The sequence below is a fragment of the Otolemur garnettii genome, unplaced genomic scaffold (genome assembly GCF_000181295.1).
Source record: "Otolemur garnettii isolate 467f Iridium unplaced genomic scaffold, OtoGar3 scaffold00135, whole genome shotgun sequence".
Taxonomy (NCBI): domain Eukaryota; kingdom Metazoa; phylum Chordata; class Mammalia; order Primates; family Galagidae; genus Otolemur; species Otolemur garnettii.
In genome coordinates, this window is record NW_003852530.1 from 4,358,365 (window position 1) to 4,361,014 (window position 2,650).

The following is a 2,650-nucleotide window of genomic DNA, read 5'->3' on the forward strand; positions in this document are numbered from 1 at the left end:
GGCGCAGGCTGGATTTGAATCCGTCAGCTCCGGTGTATGTGGCTGGCGCCTTAGCAGCTTGAGCTATAGGTGCTGAGCCGATGGTTCTTCTTTAAATATAGCCACTTTAAAGTCCAATTCTTTAAAATAGAACAAAATCGGGGCAGCACCTATGGCTCAAAGGAGTAGGGCACCGGCCCCATATGCCAGAGGTGGCGGGTTCAAACCCAGCCACGGCCAAAAGCTGCAAAGAAATAAAAATAATTAAAAAAATACAATAGAACAAAATCACATCATGATGCTTTACTTGTCATAAGCCATCACATGGACGCACAGGGCCGATTTTAAATTGAATTGTCCTCATTACGTGGCTGGACCAGCTGCCTGTGTTTCTCTCAAACACAAATGTGGAAGGGAAAAAACAGAATGGCCCCCCAAACGTTCTCATTTTTGTATGATTGACATCTGTGGAGTCCCTTTCAAGCTAAAATGACATGGTTGGAAACTCAGCTGAACAGCAGCTGGTCGTGCCCACAATATGTGGTATTTTTTCACTTGCTTTAATGTGGAATTCAGCATGTGATCTAATTGGACCCTTAGAAACGCCCATAAAATTCCTAAGTTTCTCCAAGAAAGCCTCCCTTTGAAGGGCCCCCCTTCTTGCAAGGGCTGACACTGAGCAACCAACTAAATCTTAAAGAAACGTCTACAAAAGCATCCAAAGACATTCCACAGACACCTGGATTGCTTAGAGCCCCGCCGACTGCTGGCACATAGCATTCAAAAGTTTTGAAGGCCTGTGAAAGCCTGCTGAAAAGCTGCTGCTCCAGACTTGCTTTCCAGCCAGAAAATCAAATTTTGAGTGCACCCGAGCCCTGAAACACCACGAACTTCCCGTCTCCAATCCCCAAGTACATCCCAAACTCAGGGACTAGGACCTGGATGTAAACAAAGCTGTGGTCAAAAAGGCCCAACTTAGCTCAAGCAGACCGTGAGTCTCTGTCTGAAAACAAGGTCAAGTGCAGAAGCTCCCAAAATACTCACCGATTACTTTTCAAAAGAGTGATCAGGCTGGGCACAAGAGTAATCCCAGCACTCTGAGAGGCCCAGGTGGATGGATTGCTTGAGCTTAGGAATTAAGAGACCAGCCTGAGCAAGAGACCCCATCTCTGCTAAAAAAAAATTGAAAAAACTAGCCAGGTGTGGTGGTGTGCACCTATAGTCCTAGCTACTCAGGAGGCTGAGGCAGGAGGATCGCTTGAGCCCAGGAGTTTGAGGTGGCTGTGAGCTATGATGCCACAGCACTCTACAACAGAGTAAGACTCTGTCTCAAAAAATAAGTCACCAAAGACAACAGCAAGAATACAGGAGGAATAAATATATAAACCCTGGAGTAGCTGGCCAAGAGGGGGCTCAGGACCACCCCGCAGTCATTGACAGACTCCTGGCCTACTGAGCCTCAGGGATGCAGTTTCTGTATGCCCACTGAGTCCAGTGCCCACCGAGTCCAGTGCCCACTGCTTTGAGATTTACCTTGAGGACGACTGAGAAGTCCACATCTTTTGTTTCCTTCAGTCCAAGAGGAATCAGGGGAATGGTAAATGCCTCCCTGTAAAGAGCACAACAGGGCAGGTGAGGACCTCCAACCAGGCCGCTTCACAACCCGCGGCCTTGCCCCGGCCCCGCCCGCTCCCCATGCCGTCCAGCACAGCTGGGGAACAGGTACATTTTCCACAGACATGACTCTGGTCCCACCTCTCTCTCTGTTCTAAAACTGGCCCCAGCTCCTAATGACTCTGGACGACTTAGAGTAGTGTGCCAGGCCCCCTGCCATCTACCCTGATTTGTCCCTCTAATCACAACACTTCTTCCACACCTGTGCTGACAATCTGTCACGGGTCAGGGTCTGACTGCTTGTACACTGGGACTCTGCTGTCAGCCACCAGCTCCATCCTCTTCCCCTTCCTCCCCCTCCTCCCTGTGGTGAGGCCCACCTCTCAGTGCTCTCCAATATGCCTGTGCTCACAACCTTGGTCTCACAGGCCCCTGCTCCTTCGGGGTGTGTCCATGAGGACAGGGACCCCAACTGACACCTATATGTACTAAGGTCCCAGCCCCGAGCCAGGTGCTGGCCAGCTACTTTCCCTCTTACCTCCTCTCCTCTCACTGACCACTTGGCAACCCTGGGAGTGCCCCCCAAGCCTACATTGGTCGCCCTGGGAGTGCCCCCCAAGCCTACATTCCTAGGGGCAGGGCCAACAGGAAGTGAACCAGGCTCAAACTGCATTTTGCAAACAAGGATTTATTTAGCTTGCTGACCTGTAACAAGAGACCTCCTTAGGCTGCTCAGCCCAGCACAGAGAGAAGGTCAGCAAAGCGGGGCAGGGTGAGTGGACAATGCAGCTGAAAGTTGAAACTGCCTCTATGGCACGGCTGTGCTAAAGGCAGGCGAGACCCGGCCTAGGGGTGTGGCTCCCCCAAGTGCTCAGGGAAAGCTGGACCCTGGGGCAAGGACATGCATGTGGGCTGAGGGAAAGCTGGACCCTGGGCAAGGACACGCGTGTGGGCTGAGGGAAAGCTGGACCCTGGGGCGAGGACATGCGTGTGGGCTGAGGGAAAGCTGGACCCTGGGGCGAGGACACGCGTGTGGGCTGAGGGAAAGCTGGACCCT

General features: G+C 52.1%; 1 protein-coding gene across 1 annotated transcript in view; it reads right to left on the minus strand.

Moving 5' to 3' along the window:
- Positions 1-2,650, minus strand: part of RHPN2 (rhophilin Rho GTPase binding protein 2) — a 74,261-nt gene that overhangs the window by 30,475 nt on the left and 41,136 nt on the right. The window contains exon 4 of the mRNA XM_003798430.3: positions 1,513-1,588. Coding sequence (XP_003798478.1) covers positions 1,513-1,588 — 76 coding nt within the window. The remainder of the gene's footprint in view (positions 1-1,512; positions 1,589-2,650) is intronic.